General features: G+C 51.5%; 1 protein-coding gene across 1 annotated transcript in view; it reads right to left on the bottom strand.

Moving 5' to 3' along the window:
* The window catches only part of SMAD6 (SMAD family member 6), a 100224-nt gene extending 84782 nt beyond the window's left edge, over positions 1-15442 (bottom strand). Inside the window, exons 1-2 of the mRNA XM_006132107.3 lie at positions 13013-15442; positions 3155-3211 (exon numbers count right to left, since the gene is read on the bottom strand). Coding sequence (XP_006132169.3) covers positions 3155-3211; positions 13013-13721 — 766 coding nt within the window. The 5' untranslated portion in view covers positions 13722-15442. The remainder of the gene's footprint in view (positions 1-3154; positions 3212-13012) is intronic.
* Positions 15443-16166: the final 724 nt, after the last annotated feature.

Here is a 16166-nt window from a genome sequence, read left to right as displayed (position 1 = left end):
GAGCAACTTCTCAGGGTGAGCTGGTGAATCTAGTAAGGGGCAGGGACTGCATCCCTCTAAATGTAGTCCCAGGAAGCACTGTGTCTCAGAAGCACCCTGCCGAGACACATCCCCCTCCCGAATTCTCTTGCTGTGGGGGTTAGTACTTCGCTGCTGACCCAGACCATCCGGGAATTAGGAAACTTCCCACACTAATTCAGCTGGCATTGCTTATCCTTCCCTGCCACTTGCTCTAGGATGGAGAGAGTACTAGGCACACAATACACAATGCCCAAGTGCTGCTCCACAGCTGGGCTTAAGGTGTGAATCACCTGCACAAAAGGGTTCTCCTTTCTCATTAGGCTCCTGCATAGGGGCATGGTCCACGACCCGGTCCAGCCTTTGGCTTTGGTTGGGATTTCTTTGGTTGCTCGATTTTCTGGTGTGTGTTCTGGTGTTTTTTAGAAAGGCTCAAAGGCACGATTCTGTGATCTTTACTCAGTCTTTTGGGTCTGACTCTACCTTTTGTATGAGCCCACAAGTCCCAATCTGGTGTTTGCACAGAGAATTCAAGAACAGGCCCTCTCTAAATCTCTGTGAGACCTCACAGCAATGCATTTGCCAAGACTGTCCTTATCTATTTGGTAAATTCTGAATATTTCCTTATCCCCCTCTGTGATTCTAACAGCTCTGCAATGAACATCTTTCTTTACATCCTCTTTTGTGAGCCAACATTACTGACTATGGGTATGTCTACACTACCACCCTAGTTCGAACTAGGGTGGTAATGTAGGCAACCGGAGTTGCAAATGAAGCCCGGGATTTGAATTTCCCGGGCTTCATTTGCATAAAGCCGGGCGCCGGCATTTTTAAATGTCCGCTAGTGCGGACTCCGTGCCGCGCGGCTACATGCGGCACAGACTAGGTAGTTCGGACTAGGCTTCCTAGTCCGAACTACCTAGTCCGTGCCGCGTGTGGGTGCGCGGCATGGAGTCCGCACTAGCGTACATTTAAAAATGCCGGCGCCCGGCTTTATGCAAATGAAGCCCGGGAAAGTCAAATCCCGGGCTTCATTTGCAACTCCGGTTGCCTACATTACCACCCTAGTTCGAACTAGGGTGGTAGTGTAGACATACCCTATGGGAGAACTGGAGGAGTAGGGCCATGTCTTCACTCAGTGGAAGGTCAATTAGATGGCAATTGATCTTCCAGAGTTTGATTTAGCGGGTCTGGCTAAGACCTGCTAAATCAAACTCAGAGGGTGCCCTCAGTGCCAGATGGTACTCCTACTCCTGCGAGGGGTAAGGGAAGCTGATGGGAGCATTTTCTTCGATCAGCCTCCTGCTGCAGGGACAGCAGGGAAACTCAAATCAAGGTACATCAACTCCAGCTGTGTAATTAACGTAGCTGGAATTGCATATCTTGATTCGACCTTCCCCTTTAGTGTAGACCTGCCCTGAGATACCACACAATCTCAGAATCTGGCCCACTGCCTATAGAGTCTCACAAGAAAACCACATCAAACCTTTCCTCTTTGAGGTGCACTTGTTACTTCCTATTTACCTGAATACCATGAAAGCCAGGGCAGAATTTAGCACAGCATCTACTAAGGGGTATTTTTAAAATTTCCCAGTGACAATATGTGCTTTGGAAGGGTATGTCTACACTACAGAGTTTTTTTCAGAAAAACAGCCGTTTTTCCGAAAAAACTTCAATTACGTCCACACTGCAATCACATTCTTTTGAAAGGAAATTAAAAGAACAGAGGGGTTTTTCCGACATTGGTAAACCTCTTTCTTCGAGGAAAAAGCCTTTTTCCAAAAGAGCTCTTTCAGAAAAAGGTGTGTGTGGACGGAGAAGAGGGAGTTCTTTCGAAAGACTAGGAAAGAGAAAAAAGCACAGGTGCTCTGGTGGCCACTCTGTCCATAGTAATCACAGCTTACATGCGAGACAGCGTCCATTCAGTGTGGACGCTATCTTTCGAAAAAGCAGATCACTTTTTCGATGCACTTTTGCTGTGTAGACGCTCTCTTCTGGAAGAATTTTTTTGGAAGATCTCTTCCAGAAAAGCTTCTTCCGAAAGAAGCCTGCAGTCTAGACATAGCCAAAGGCATTCGCTATTGAATTTTGCCAACTTTAAAAGTTGGTCAAATTTTATGCCTCGCCGTGACCACATTTATTTCAATGAATATTTTAAAAAGTCAGAATAATTCATTGGAAAAGGTGAAATTCCATTCAAATGTTTTACAGTGTGGAGCTTAAAGAGCCCATGTCTCCGTTTGATAAACACTATACTGGTAATCCTGAGCACTTTACATCGCGCTCTTCGTCTCAAGAGCTTAAGGAACTTTTCAGTAAAAGTATAATCAACCCCATGTTACGGGGTGATATGCCCCCGATGAGAGAGCAGGACACTTATAGAACCAGGCATTCTGACCCTCTTTCCACTAAGCCAGCCAATTTATATGATAAAAAATGGATCTGTCTATCATTACATCTTCATTATTAATGACAGCGTTTCACTTGAGTGCAGATTAATCTGAAAAATACAGAGGCAGCAAGGAATGCGAATTAAGAAATAAAAATTAAAATGTGGTCATTAAAATATGATAAAAACATACACATTATTTTGTTTCTAGTCGTTCTATTTCTGATCACTCCATCAGCTGATGCTTGATCAGAATCAGTGAGGAGTAAGGATGTAAAATCTGGTTTAACTGATTAAAGGGGGGAGTGTTGGGGAGGCACCCTCCCCCCCCCCCGCCTGCTGGGGTCGGGCTAAAGTGGCCCTCACTGCTCCCACCGCAGCTCCCAACCCTGATGTGGGGGCTGCCATGGCTCCTCTCCTGATTCCCCACACAAGGGTTGCTGGCTCCCAGAACAAGCCAGCTGGGAGCCGGCAACCCCCCATGGGGAGCCTAGCAGGGATGGAGCAGCTCTCTGCCTACAGTCCTGCTCCCAGGTATCGGTTAACCATTACTTGTAAGCATCGCCCATTAGGGGTGATGCTAACTGGGTAACCGACTACCTGTTATCCTTAGTGAGGAGCGACACAGTCCTATATTTTGACATTTGTCTTACATACCAAGCTGGAAACAAGCCCCGTAGAAAATAATACAATGTGTTGGTTGTGAACTGTGAATATCCTGAGAGTTTGTAAAGTGAAGATACTTACCCAGTGGCTTTTGCTCGTCATGAGGAGACAGCCGAGAATAAGGAGGCGGTGGCGACTCTGGAAAAACAAGACCTCGCATTAATGCTATATCAGGTTAAAAGTTCCAACCCTACGAAGTAATATTTCAGTGATAAGGTAAATCCTGGTTCAGAACAGTCCTATGCAAATAAATCTTGGCCAAAAGTTTTCAGAAGCAGCTGGTGATTTGTGGTGCCCAATGTAACACACCTGTAAGGCGTTTCCAAAAGTAGTGGGCACCCATCCCCTGAAATCAGGTTCCTCTGGGGCATCTCCAAAAATCCAGTTATCCAACTTCAGTCCTTTTTGAAAAGCTTGGCTTTTATTGTCTAAAATATTCCTGTTTCAAGACATAACCATGGGATTCCCTGGATACTGTGTCACAAAGACTAAGGAGCTGCACAATGTTGATAAAAAGACTTTCTATCTATACACCAATGTAAATCCAGGAAACTCAATGAAGCAACTTGCTCTGTCTCTAAAACTTCCTAGATCAGTGTTTCTTAAACTGTGTTCTGCGGCGCCGCGGAGAACAACAAAGTTCAAAATGGCCACCCTTAACGGGGCAGGCAACCTTTTCTTTTTTTCCCCCACAATAACTTTCCTCCCGACCCTTTTTTGTTTTTTGGTCAATAACTTTTCCCCGGCCCCTCCTTTTTTTCCCCCCCCCCCAACAAAAATATCTTTGGTATTCCTCATAAAAAAAATGTTTGGTGTTCCTCGGTCTTAAAAAGTTTAAGAAACACTGTCTTAGACAGAATAAAAGGTCAGTAGTAATAGCCTACCATAATGGCACGTTAGCCAATCTTGCAAAACTACATCAGCCTTGATTCAACAAAAACAAAGTACATAAGCACGTGCTTAGCTTTACTCATGAGACTAAGTTACTGACAGTCGACTTAAAGTTGAGCATGTGCTTAAGTGATCTTTCGAAACAGGGCCACCTAAGTAGCTCCCGGACCACTTTCATAGGTAAGAACCCAAAAAAATAATGTCATATAATAAAGCCTTATAATGGGTCAGACTTGAATAACGAGAGGATTGCAGTAGGAATATTCTACCACCTGACCAAGATGGTGATAGTGACTGTGAAATGCTCAGAAAGTTTAGCGAGGCCAGAAAAACTGAAAACTCCATGATGAGGGATTTTTACTATCCCAGTGCTGACTGCCACCTCAGGACCAAATCCAGAGATAAAATGTCTAGACACATTAATGATTGTTTCTTGGATCAGCTGGTTCTGGAACCCACAAAGGGAGGGGCAATTCTTGATTCAGTCCTAAGTGGCACACAGGATGTGGTCCAAGAGACAAATACAGCAGAGTCACTCGGTAATAGCAACTATAATGTAATTACATTGAACAGTCACGTCAGGAGGAAAATACTGAAGAGACCCACCACAGCAGCATTTAACATCAAAAAGGGGGAACTACAGGAAAACAAGGAGGCCAGTTAAAAAAGAAATTAAAAGGAACAGTCACAAACGTGAAAGGACTGCAAACGGTATGGGAAAGTTTCTGAACACGCCCCATGAGCGTCAAACTAAACGTATACCCCCAATTAAAAAAAAAACAAAAACAGAGGATCAAAAATAAATAACTAAATAACTAAATGCTACCATGGCTAAACAACAGGGGAGACCAAAAGATTTCTTTTCAAAATTGGAAGTTTCAAATCTTACCAAGGAAACTACCAAGAAACATCAACTCTGGCAAGTCAAATGTAAAAATATAATCAGACAGGCCAAAAAGAATGTGCAGAGCAACTAGCAAAAGACACAAAAACTAACAACAAAATTACTTGCAAGTACTTCAGAATCAGGAAGCCCGCCAAATGATCAGAGGAGCCACTGGATGGAATCATAGAACACTAGAACCAGAAGGGACCTCGAAAGGTCATCAAGTCCACGCCCCTGCCCTCCTTGCACCCAGTACCATCTAGACCATCCCTGATAGATGTCTGTCTAACCTGCTCTTGAATATGTCCAGAGATGGAGATCCCTCAACCTCCCTAGGCAATTTATTCCAGTGTTTAACCATCCTGACAAGCAGGTAGTTTTTCCTAATGTCCAACCTAAACCTCCCTTGCTGCAGTTTAAGCAAGGGATGCACGATAAGAAAGAATCACTCATCGAAGGAAGACAAAGCCATTGCGGAGAAGCTAAATGTACAGTAATTCCTCATTTAACACGTGCCCGCTTAACACGTTTTCACGATTTCCCTAAAAAAAAAATTGGGCTCTTTTTTGAATTACACGACCGTCCCCGGAATAACACGATTTCCCCAGCCGGCCTGTCATTGGCGGCTGTACCGGGCTTCCCCGCCTCCCTTCAAAGTGGCGGAGGGTTCACCGCTCGCTGCACCTTTCCCCAGCGACCCCCCCCTTGCCGGACACAGTGCGGGTCCCAGCAGACCCATCACAGGGGCATACTGTACTCCCAACCCAATCCCCCTCCCTCCTCCTCCCCTCCCCTTCCCCAGAGCCAAACACCTCCCCTCCCTGCTATAATCCAGTCCCCTTTCTCCCCCAACCTTATGTCCCAGTCCCAACAGACACCACCGCTTGAAACGCAACCCCCCTTTTCCATTATTTTCAATGGGAAAACTGACCCCGCATACCACATTTTCACTTAACACGATCATTTTCTGAAACATCGCTATAGTGTTAAATGAGGAGTTACTGTATTCTTACACTGGGCTTCACTGCAGAGGATGTCAAGTAGAGTCCCACACCTGAGCTTTTCTTTTTAGGTTTCACATCTGAGGAACTGCCCCAGACTAAGATGCCAAAGAGGAAGTTTTGGAAGAAACGGATACATTACACAGGGATGAACCCAGCCAGATCCAGGTCACCCAAGGGTTCTGAAGGAGCAGATACGAAACTGCAGGACTTCTAATTGTGGTATGTAACTGATCACGTCAATCAGCTTCTGCACCAGATGACTGGTGGGTACTTAACGCAATGGTGATTATAAATAAAAAAGGTTCCAGAGGCGACCCTGACAATTACAGGCCGATAAGCCTAACTTCAGTACTATCGCAATCGTCTGAAACCATAGTAAAGATCAGAATTGTTATCCACACAGGGGAACACGATATGCTGGGGAAGAGTCAACAGGGCTGGCATAAAAGGATCTCATGCCTTGCCAATCTATTTGAATTCTGAGGGGACGGGAGCCAACAAACATGTGGGCAAGCGTGATCCAGCAGAGCTTGTACGGATCTCAAACTCCCAGCCTGCAGGCCATCCCTGGCCAAAGCAGCTGTGCAATCCAGCCTGGGAGTCCAGGCAAGCTGGGGACCTGTTCCTGTTCCCCAAGACCTGTCCCTTCTCGCCATCACCCCGTCCTCTCCCCCCATGTGACCCCGTCCCCGAGGACATGGCTTGGGGCATTACCGGGGGGCAGGAGGCGCAGGGAAGCAGAGTGCAGCAGAGCAAGTGCGCCTGCCGAGTGCACCCCGCTTCCCCATGGTCCCGACCGCTCTTGCTGCACCACACCAGACTCCCTTGCCCCTTGGTAATCCCTGCAGCCACATCCTCAGGGAACAGGGAGCCATGGGGCGGGAGAGGGTGGAACAGTGGCAAGAAGGGGCAGGGCAGTGGCAGGAAGGGGCGGGGCTAGGAGAATGGGAATGGACACCCCTCCCCCAGTCCGCCAGGAGTCCTGGGCTGGATTGTTCAACGGCTCCGGCCGGGGATGGCCCATGGGCCGGGAGTTTGAGACCCCTGAGATACACAGTATCCTGGCACCTTGAGAAAGGTTTGGACAAGGTCCCTCACCAATGGATCTGAAGCAAACTAAGCTGTCATGGATCTGTAACTGGTTCAAAGTCAGGAAACAAAGAGTGGAGACTTCCCCTCAAGGATCTTCAATGGGACCACTGCCGTTCAACACACTGATAAATGGTCCGGGATAAAGGGGACGCAGCACGGTCACAATGTGTGCAGGTGACACAAAATCCTCAAGATTGTTCAGTCCAAAGCTCACTGAGAAGTTACTAAGGGACGTCACAAAGCTGAGTGACAGGGCGACAAAATGGCAGATGGAATTCGGTGTCGGAAAGTGCGAAGTCATGTGCATCGGGAAACACGATCCCAGCGGGACAGACAAAGGGACGGGGTTTCCACAGGGCAATACTGCTCACGAAAGAGATCCTCTGTGGGGGATTCTCTGCACCCATCCGCTCAATGTGGGGCAGCTGTCAAAGCAGCTAAGAGAATGTATGGAGGTGTGGGGAAAGGAACGGCGACTCTCAAAGGCCCTGTAAAAATCCCGGGTACGGCCACACCTTGAGCCCTGCATGCAGTGCTGCTCCCTCTAGCTCCAAGAAATAGAGTAGAACTGGAAAAGGTAAAGAGAAGAGCAACAAGACTTACTAGGGGTATGGAACAGCTGTGGCCCAGTGATTCCAAAGGGCCGTGGCGCCCAGTGCTGCCCTTTAAATCAGCAACATCACCCTGTTACTGCTCCGGGCAGCTCTATGGGTAAACGGAGCTGGTGTGGCCCTACTCGTTCTGCGTGAGACACCGCCCCTTCTGAGAGCATGGAGCCAGACCTCCCCCCGCTGCCCACCCACCCACAAGGGCCCAGTGTGGCCGTCAGCTCCCCTAAAGGTTTATACACTGGTGCGCGGCGAAGAGAAACTGAGGAAGTGTTATCTACCCAGTCACATGATGCGTGGACGGGAGCCGTGGCTTTCATTACGGGGAGCAACCCACTACGAGGTGGCGGAAAGCCAGGAACTAGGCCGCCTGGCTGTACGGTGACCAGTGGGCGCGCTAAGGCAGCTCCCTGTCTGGCCTGGCGCTGCGGACCACGCTGTGCCCTGGGAGCTGTCACAGCAGGTCTGGCTCCTAGGTGGAGGCGAGTCGCCAACTCTCCCAAGAGAAAAAAGCTAAACAAGCCAAAAAATGAAGCCAGTCCCACTGCAAACCAAACCCAACATGAGCCCTCCTCCTTGTAACGCCCTCTTAGATATTTGCAAACCACTATCAAGCCCCCTCTCAGTCTGCTGTTTTCTAAACAAGCCCAATTCTTTCAGTCTTCCCTCAGCTCCTGTCTTCTAGACTTTTCATCATTCTTGTTGCTCCTCTTTGGACCATCTCCAATTTCTCCACATCTTTCTTGACATGTGGTGGCCAGAACTGGACACAAACCTCCAGTTGAGGCTGAATCAGTGCTCCAATTGAGGCATCACTAACTAGGAGCCGCTGGAGGTCAGCCTGTGTCCCAACACTCCCCTTGCCCCAGCTCTGAGGTCCCCCCCCCCAACCGAGAAACCCCTGCTGGACCCCAAACACCTCATCCCTGCCCCCGTCCCATAGCCTGACCCTCTGCATCCCACACCCATTCCCCACACCAGAGTACCCGCCTATATACTGAACCCTTTTGCCCCACCCCCCAGCCTGCACCCCAAGCCCCTCATCTCTGGCCCCACCACAGAGCCCACATCTCCAGGCAAAGTCTTCAACCCCTGCACCCTCCACCCCTCCTCCCTGCGGCCCCACCCTGAAACCTGCACTCTAGTGAAGAAATATCATTATGCTAGGTCATGGGCATCAACCATTTTCTTCCACGGGGTCCGTGGGAAAAAAAAAGTTGAAAAATGCTGAACTCAAGGTGGCCCAAGTAACTTCATGGCCAACCGGGTGAAAAACCAAAGGAAGTTTTCTCTTCCCACTACGCACAATCGCACAATCCAGGACGCATTGGCACGGGAGGTTGTGAGGGTCAAAAGCAGAACTGGGTTCAAAACAGAATGAGACCCGTTCGTAGAGGTCCATCAATGGCTATCAGCCAAGCCGGTCAGAGACACAACTTCATGGCCAGGTGTTCCTAAGCCTCTGATGCCAGAAGTTGGACATCAGGGGAGGGGATGCTAGGGTGCTAGGGGCAGGGGCTTGTATCGGTTCAGGAGCGTTCTGCAGACTTTCCCTCTGGTTTCCATGAGTTCTGCTTAAAATTCAACAGCAAGATGTGGCTCTCAGGTATTACCCTGTGTTCTTCAGCATTCTATGGTGCCCGAAAACAAGTGGCCCTGACGGCACAAAGACCCCCCTACCCGATCTGCCACACCCTTTGGATTACTTTCTTAAAACTGACCTCAATCTGCACTGTGTGAGGGTTTCAATTTGGACTGCAGTCATTGATGGCTAGAGTTAAGGCCCTGCCTCCCGAAATGAGCACCTGTCACCATACGCAGGGCTCTTACGCTGCTAAGCGCACCGGATCTGCACAGGCAAGATTGCTTGCTCCTAAGTATTTAAGAGCTTCAAAGAAAAAAAAATAGCCAACCTGCCAGATTGTGCTGATTCTAAAGGAATGGGACCTCGCTGCATAAGTTGTGTCTGCACCATATCCTTCCTCCATGCTAAAGACACATTTAACACTGTACTAGTTCATCTGTCACAGCACAGAGTGCATTTGCTGCTGGCTCTGCTAGCTACATACTGTAAGCCCACTGATGAATGGGCAGCGATATGGGTGCAAACACACACACACAAATCGGAATCCCGGGTAGGCACACAGGCATGTCTGAAGAAAGGGCATTACGGCCAGATACAATTCTTACCAGACTCTCATTTCCAGATTGCCCTCAATGGGAGCAAAATCTAGCCCCCAGTGGGTAGCTCACCACAAATTGGCAGTATGGAAACGATCAAAAGATACTCTACCCAGTTAAGGGCTGTGCTGTTTGTGGGTTTAATTCTACATTATTTGGAGAGCTTTTACATAAAAAGGTAACTTGAAAAGTTCTACAGATGTAGCCTTCTCTAATGCACATCTGCTACAATTAAAATGTGATTTCACATTCAGGCACCTAATAATCTCCAAGGGGAAAAACTGCCTTACTTCTCGGCATAAAATACAGTAGTTTCTTACAAATAATTGGTACAGAACTAAAGAGGATTTCTGTTTTCAAAATAAATAAATAAAAGCTTTTCCCAAGAAAAAGGAGAATTAACATGATATTTAATGTTCTTCGGGATGTCTGCTCATAACAAAAGAAAACCAGCATGTTAATAAGCTAATGCACCTCAAGAAACTTTAGACCACGCAAAAAGTTAAACGTTTTCTTTGGTCGGCACTTTCCATCTTGGAATCTCTTTTGTTCTTATATTTCCAAACTGTATTTTTACATAGACAATGGATAACTTGCTTTCATTGTTTAGGTGGTTCACTCTTCCCGGTTTTCTCTGCACTAAGAGCTCCCACACAGGAGTATGTGCTATTTCCCCCCCAGAAAGCCTGAGCTGGCTGGAAGAAGGGAGCACTGCAGCTTTAAGAAAGCAGCAGTAATTGACTAGATCCCCACTCCGTCAGATAAACAGCTAGTCAGACTGGCGCCAGCAATATGCAAACTGCATATTATCACCACTTCTTCACCTAAATAGCAGAGGGGGGACCCCTCCTTAGGAAAAAAAGAGCTTTTTAAGCACAACTTGAAACTGATCTCAATTCAAAGGGGATAATGCCAGGCCAAAGAAAAGAAAAGTTTTTGTCTGTTTAATTCCCTTCTTCTTTGCTTCAGCAAACCTATGATTTTCCTAAGCTGCCTTCTAAGTCACTTACAAGTTGGGTCTCCTTCAGTGTGAGGGAGAGACTAACAATTTCGGGAAGATGTTTGCAGCGAAATAAGAAATGGGGAAGCATGGAGAGGGGGTTTATTCCCAGTTAATGGGTGCTTTGGGGAGAAGGGGCTTTAAACATCAGACATGCACCATGTCCATGATCTGGTGGGTGAAAGCCAGGCACCTTTTAACTGAGGACAGACCTCTCTCCAAAGCACTGGTTTTGCAAATGCAACTCACTGGAAGTGGGGGGTAAAGGAGAAAGGGGAGGGGCTCATCTTTTACATCCTTCTTTGAAAAGCATGTTTGGAGAAGGGGCCCAAGGAAAAGCCCAGTTCGCCTCCCTCAATGACAGAAATTACAGAGCCTTATCAAGCCATGCATCGATGAGTACGAGCTATGCGCACAATGTTACCAGAGCCCAGCTCCTTCTCCAAGAGGGACTGCAGGCTCCCTTTGGGGAGGGCTAGCTCACACAGAGCGGATGGGAAGGGGGTCTCAGACATCCCCCAGCTTTGGGAGGCTTTGGTCTCTCTCCCTCCCCTCCCCCTTGTCTCTCAACCCCTCATCCTCTCACAGCCCAGGCCAGGGCGGGGGATAAATTCACTCCTGACAGCTGCCTGTGGGGGAACAGCAAACTGACTAAGTGACAGTTCCAAGTTCACTATGGGCTTTGCATCCTGGAGGGCCTATTGCCCCAAGTGGCTGCTACCTCCCCCTGCCTGCTTGCACACAACACACGCTCCAGGGGCAGTAAATGCCAATACACCAGCTGTGGCCCTTGACAGCAAGAGCAGCTCTCAGCACAGCAGCTAGTCCAGCCCCAGGAGAGCAGGTGAAACGGTGCTCAGCAGCATACCAGGGCAACACAGCCTGGCATGTTTGCCCCATGCCACCAGAGCTCCCTGGTCTGTTGGGTCGTGTGGCTGGTGCAGGGGAGCTGGGACTGAGACCTGCTCCAGGTGACCTGCACAGATGCTGTGTGAGAATGGTAGCAACAGCAACTGAGAGCAGCCTTCGGCACCCCCTCACTCTGGCGCCTCCTGCTGGCCTTTGCACACAGGGACAGTGCTCCGCCAGCCTAAAAGGGAGACAGAGACAGCAAGAGACTATGCACAAACAGTTCCAGTGCACTGAGGCCTTCTCAAACTCCTTCAATGGGTGGAAAATCATAATTCATAACATCAGCTGGCTGCATCTTAAGAGTGTTTCCCTGGCTCCGTTGGGAAACAATGGGGCAAATCACTGAACACACCAAAGCCACGAAAATCAGGAAGCTCAGGCTTGGTATGCAGGCCTAGGTACCCCATATTACACATAAAGGAAACGGTTCTGCACCTTCCCAAGGCTGGGGACCAACTCTGACCCAGACCTGCGGGGGCATTTCACTGCAAGAGATCCCCCACCAGGCAGTGCACTGCTGAACACTGTCCCAATCCGAATGAGCAAGAGCTATGTTTCAATACAAGCTACTAAAACAGCTGTGATGGGCTATTTGGTACAGACCGGTCCACTTTAGGAGACAAGCCAAGAGCATCATCTTGAACCTAGATGGTGGTCAAAGGTATCTTAGTTAAACCAACCCCAATGCTCCTGGCAGTGCTAGAACTAAAATGTCCCTTCCCACTAGCCCCACTTCAGTTTTGTTTGTTGGTCTGAAACCCTTAAATGGCCAATCACGTCCCATCTTTCCCTTTTATGACCCTCCCCCCCAATAGTTCCTGAAGGCTGCCTGCACAGCACACTTCCAATCTAGTCCCAAAGGGGCCCTGAAATGAGCAAAAAGGTGATGTTGCCACTTCTCTTGGCTTGAGCTCTGGGCTTGCATAGGCCTTTATGCAACTTTCCATCTCCCCTTTAACTCCCCCGCCTGGATATTGCTGGATCCTTAGGGGCATTTTTGGAGAGTGGTCTGAAAGGGCGTCAGATGCCCAGGGCAAGTTACTGACAGATCTGACAGATTTTGCTGCTGGTTTAAAAAAAAAAACCCAAAAACCATTCTGCAAAGGATTTGCCTGGGTGTGTTTGCGTGGAGGGAATAGCGGAGAAAGGGGCAAAGACCAGGATCCAAACCGCCCCCGCCCTGTAGATCGACCAAGACCACCAGGTGAACCCTCCATCTTCCAACCCACCCCTTGTGAAGCGGGAACCCCCCGTGCACAGAAGTCGGGCTCCATCTTCTCGGGGAGGGGGACTGCTAGACCCCCCCCCCCCGCCCGGCGATGGGGTGTGTGTCCCATAGCCCCCCCCCCCCTCCCCGCGACTTACCTGGCCCACAGAGCCGGCTGAAGTGGTAGGGGTTGCAGCACACCGTGGGGCTGTCGGCCAGCCCGAAGCTCTGGCACTCGCACAGCGGCTTCAGCTCCGCCGCCTGCTGCAGGTCCGGCCAGCGGAAGAGCTTGCCCAGGAGCAGCTGCGGGGCCGCCGCCTGGCCCCCCAGGCGCAGCTCGGTGCGGGGCACCAGGACGCAGCCGCCGGGCACCCCCCCGCGGGACTCCACCGCCTCCAGCAGGCTGTCCAGCGAGCGCTCCTTCAGCCGCTTCAGCAGCGAGTAGGTGACGGACTTGAGCTCCTGCTCCAGCAGCAGGAGCCGGGCCCGGGCCTCCCGGCTGCGGGGCTCCTGCGGGCAGGCGCCGGGGCGCAGCGCCCGGGCCGGGGAGGAGGCGCCCGCCTCCTTGAAGAGGCAGCAGGTCACCGTCTGGCCCTCGCTCTCCGGCGCCCACGCCGGGCTCTCGCCGTCCCCCGCCGGCCGCCGCGGCGCCGCCATGGGACTCCCCCTGCCCTCCTCCGCGGCGTCCCCGGCCGGGCGGCGGGTCAGCGGGCGGATTTCCCAGGCGGGCTCGGGCGGCGGGGGTTTGCTGGTGCCGCCCCCCTGGTCAGGGCTGCTCCTGGCGCTCGCATCGCCCCCGTCCCTGTCCGGCAGGACCCGGCTTCTCCAAAGGCGCCGCACCAGCCCCGCGCGTTTGGACCTGAACATACGACAGCTCGGGGCTGGGATCCGCGGGGGGCTGCTTCAGTTGGCGGGGCGCTCCCAGCCGTGCCCGGCGCAAGCCCCGCGCTCGCCAGCCCGCCTGCAGCGGCGGCCCCTCGCAGCGCCGTGCAGCAGCCTCGCCCCGCGAATCGCCGGCAGATGGCCACAGGGCTGCCACATGGGGGAGACGGCGGCGAGGGGGGGCAGGAAGGGCATAGACCGCGCCGCGGCGGGGGGGGGGGGGGGTCCGGAGACGCGCCCCCGAGGGGGGGAGGCTGCGCCAAGCGGTCGCCTGCAGAGGCTCCTGCGTGACCCGGGAACCGCCGAAGGAGATGCCCTACATGGACTAGCAACTCCCAGCCCCCGAGAGGGCAGCCAGGGTCCCCCGCGGCGTCTCCACTAGCAGCCCCGCCTGGAAAAGCAGCCCCATCCACGGGCTGGAAAGGGAGGTGGCAAATCCGAAAGCGCAGGCTGGCTCAGTCGCTTGCCCTAGGTCCGAGCCTTGCAAGAGGCTGGGAGCGATTTCCCTTTAAAAAAACCCCCACACAGGCGCGTTTCAACACATGAATGGAAATTGTAAATATCCCGGAGAGCGCGGCTGGAAATCCTTAATGAAGGGGGGGAGAGGGGTCCAATCCACTGTCCAGCGGCCGGGATAGGAAAGTGACTTCTGCGTGCTCGGCTGCGCTCGGCTCTGGCCAGGCAGCCCCGTGCGCTGCTTTTCTTCCCCCTTCTCTCGCTCGCTCTCTCTTTCTCGCTCTTTTTTGTTCTTCTAAAACACACACAGGGCCCCCTAGGAGCGCGCCGGAGTCATTGGCTGCCTCCCATCATGTGCCAGTCTAGACACTTTGGCGGCTCTCTGCTGCACAGATTGTTGCGCAAACAAGGTTTCAAGTTTCTTAACTCTTAAAGGAAAACACCTCCCTCGCAGAGGCGCGGCCCCGGGGGGAAGGCTTGCGGGGAGGGGGGCATGCTCTGTGCCCGGCGTAGGGCAGCCGTCCGTGTGGCACACCGGGGCAGCGGCTGCTCCAAGACGTGCCCCCCCCCCCAACAAAAATGACAGGGGCCATTTGGGCACCAGAAACGGGCTTGCAGGTCCAGGGACCGCTCCTCCGAGCTGGCGCCAGGCGCATGGGGGCTGGTTCCAGCCTGTTTCAGAGCCTCCGCCGCCCCCTCATTTTTCATTGTCCGAAAAGCGGCGCCCGGCCCAGGCCACCTGACTCGCGGGCGGCTGAAGAGGACTTTGATCGCGCTGGGCACAGGCGGCGGGCGAGACGGGCAGGCCCGACGGGGCTGCTCGCGCAGCAGAACCAGGGAGCGAGCCCTCCCTGCAGCAGGGCTACGCCTGGGGCTGCGCTTCGGGGGCCTGCGGTCCGCACACGCCTGTCCCTGGGGACGCCCTGCTAGCGAGGGGAACCATCACTCGGAGACCACGGGCAGGGCGCACGGGGCGGTCTGGCTTCCTCATCGGCGGCACGGCGGGGATTAGGGAAGCAGCATCTCCGAGCTCAATCAGTTCTTGAAGCGGTCCATGTCCCTTGGCCCGCTCGTGGGACATTTCCCGGGAAATCCCTTTCTACTGAATGTTGCTTGACAGCCTCCCCGCGAGGGGGCGGGTCCCCCCCCCCCAAGGACTTTTTGGTTTGGTTTGCTGGTTTATGGTGCTGCTTCACCCTGCGCCCTTCCACAACTGCACGTGGAAAACCAGCTCCGAAAAAAAAAAAAAGCTGCCGAAACTCTTCTGAGTCAGCTGCTCCAGCTAGGCGGCCAGCACTGCAAGAGTTAAGGTAGTTTCTTCCCCTGGAGTCAGTCAGACTGGGACACACCCCCTGGCTGTATTAACTTGTGCAGGGTGGCAAAAGTTCAGGCTTGTAAAGTCCCGATTGGCTGTCCGCAGAGCTATGCCTCGCCCCTTCCATGCTGATTGGGCGGGCTGGTGAACTAGAGCAACCTACTTTCTAGCACAGATTGTCATTGAATGAAAGAAATTCCGTTATCGTCATTGGTCCTCAGCGGTATTTATGCCCCATTCACCTGATGTTGGTTAGGAGGGATAGGAACTTGACTTTTTTTTTTTTTTTTACAAAAACAATCCACGACTTTACCGTCCACCAGCACAAGCCTTTGCATTTGGTTTTGCTCCCGTTTATAATCTCTTCCGAGTAGTTTACTGTAATTGGCTACACTTGCTCTCAAAACCTGACTCCCTTTAAAAATAAGTCTCCCTGAGGAAGTTAGAAGGCTTGGGTTTAGATCGTGGATATCATAGGTCTGTCTCTAGTTTAAGTAAAATGCCCAGGTCCTGAGTTTCAGGTGTACGAAATAAAATGAATATTGGGCTAGAAAATACCACTGAGGGATTAATTACTAGATGGCAGCGAATTTATTGATTCAAATGGCAGCTAATCAGCTGAGGAAGTGGGTTTTTGCCCAGGGAAGCTTATGATTCCA

This window comes from Pelodiscus sinensis, chromosome 14 (assembly GCF_052426305.1).
Source record: "Pelodiscus sinensis isolate ZL-2025 chromosome 14, ASM5242630v1, whole genome shotgun sequence".
Lineage (NCBI taxonomy): Eukaryota > Metazoa > Chordata > Testudines > Trionychidae > Pelodiscus > Pelodiscus sinensis.
Note: the sequence above shows the minus strand (reverse complement) of the source record. Positions and strands in the feature narration are given on the sequence as shown.